This window comes from Camellia sinensis, chromosome 4 (assembly GCF_055761805.1).
Source record: "Camellia sinensis isolate YWXY chromosome 4, ASM5576180v1, whole genome shotgun sequence".
NCBI classification, from domain to species: Eukaryota; Viridiplantae; Streptophyta; class Magnoliopsida; order Ericales; family Theaceae; genus Camellia; species Camellia sinensis.
Genome location: NC_138964.1, coordinates 177,703,947 through 177,705,938, shown reverse-complemented (window position 1 = coordinate 177,705,938; position 1,992 = coordinate 177,703,947). Strand labels below are relative to the sequence as shown.

The following is a 1,992-nucleotide window of genomic DNA, read 5'->3' as shown; positions in this document are numbered from 1 at the left end:
CCAACGGCGAGACGATCGGCAAGGGAATGAGAACCTAGTGGCGGCAGTGAGGATAGCCGACCAGCAGTGTGTGTGAATCGATGCAAAATGCAGAGCAGCGGCAATGGGTGTATGTGATGAACGAGATGAAATTGAAATGTGTGGCTATGTATGGGTATTAGGGTTAATGGAGGAATGATTGTGTATGAGAGGGTGTATAACAGCTGAATTTTTTTTTTTAAACATAGGCTGGTCGGGTCGGGTTGACAGGCAGTTTGGGAAATTTAACCCGCCACCTGCGCTAACCCGCAACTACTGGTCCTCCCACCCGCCTAACCCGCCCCGCCAGAACTGAAATTTTGCGCGGTTCGGAGCGATTCAATGCGATTTTGGCAATTTTGGCGGTATTATGCACAGCCCTAGTGGTCATACCTCATAACTTCTTGTACATGCACAAATTGATAAGTTTCTGTTATATCTGGATGAAATGATTTCCGTTGACAAACCCAATGGCAATCTCACGTCTATCAAGTTGAGGTACTGGCACTGTTCTAAAAGGTAAAAAGGTGAGACATTGCTGTAATGACAAGTGGTATAACACAAGATTGTAGCGCGATGCAACAAGATGCCCCATGTCTGGCATAGTCATCCAATGTGAGTATCCAGGACTGTCTTCAAAGTATGACAATATGCTTGTCAATTCTTCAAACCTTTCGTAGAACCCACAAAGTGTAACGTATTCCTCTTTGTGTGTGTGCAGCTTACCCAACAGATCACGCCTAACCTGAGCCCAATCATCTTCTGTATGACCAATTGAAGCAGCTATAGCCCTGAAACCACAATTCCCATCTGCAGCTACATCCTTGACAAACTTAATGTATGGTTTCAACCCAGAAGGGAAAGCATTAACATATGTACCAGGTTTCACTGTTCTAGTAATGTATACCTTCCCTTTCGCATTCACCTTCTCCTTTCTCTTAACAGGTCGCTTCTTCTTGGTTTCCAGAGTAGAAGCTAATGCAGTGATTTGAGTATCCCTAGGTGAGAAGGAATCATGTCTAGATTGCACCAACTCAAATGCACACGGGTCACGAAGGGTAGAAACATTGATCGTCTTATGATCCCGAGGACGTGTTTTGGGCTTTACCTCCGGCTCAACAAGAAAAGTGTTTCCCGGATATACAATCTCTTTCAACTTCTTCAAAAGCTCCAACCGCATGGTTCTATCAGTTTCATTAAACTTGTTCACAAACAACTCTACTTCTGCATGACAACTCACCTCTATTTCCTCTTCTTTCTTGCATATGGAGATATGAAGTTGCCTCTACTGTGAGTGTATGGTAGCAAGTGGTATAGGACGATCTTGTTTGATGTAGTCAGCAATCTCATGGGCACAAGGTAAACCATGAGTGTGGTGAAGGACGCATCCACAAGCTTCAACATCAATATCAATGGAATTGGCTCTCTTACTCTCTATAAGCAAATACTCCAATGCAGAGATAGACACATTACCCCGTAGCTCCCTAAACTGAGAAGGTTTAAATTGATATTGCACAACAATTAGACTTTCTCAAATGAAGCCTTGATATCAGTGTGTTGCAACTCAAGCAGACTATGTATTTTCTCTAATGATGCCTGAAATGAGACTTGACATGAACCCAATTGTCTTTTAAGTTTTGCATGTGCACTCTCAGCCCTGTTCAATTCAATGTAAGTCAAATTAAAATCAAGTACATGGCACTTATTAATAACATATTGAACAAAAGTAATCTTACCGGTTCGTTCTAACATTGCCACAATGCATACACGTGTCTGTCCATGCCGCCACAAATTTCTCCTTGTAAGGAACCAACCAAGTATCCATGACGTATTTGACTGTATCTGGATAACTACTGAATTCCTTAAGTAATGATTTAACACACTCATCGTATTGAATTTCAGAAGATGAATACACTAAAGAGTTCCACTCATGATTGAACTTCTCTCATTTCTACTGTGTCTCAAACATTTACT

The 1,992-nt window shown here is 41.9% G+C and overlaps 1 protein-coding gene across 1 annotated transcript; it reads right to left on the bottom strand.

The window, feature by feature from the left end:
- Positions 1-451: 451 nt before the first annotated feature.
- LOC145824257 (uncharacterized) lies at positions 452-1,198 on the bottom strand. Its single transcript, XM_082923881.1, has one exon. It carries the CDS (start codon positions 1,196-1,198, stop codon positions 452-454), a length of 747 nt encoding a protein of 248 aa, XP_082780007.1.
- Between the last annotated feature and the right edge of the window lie 794 nt (positions 1,199-1,992).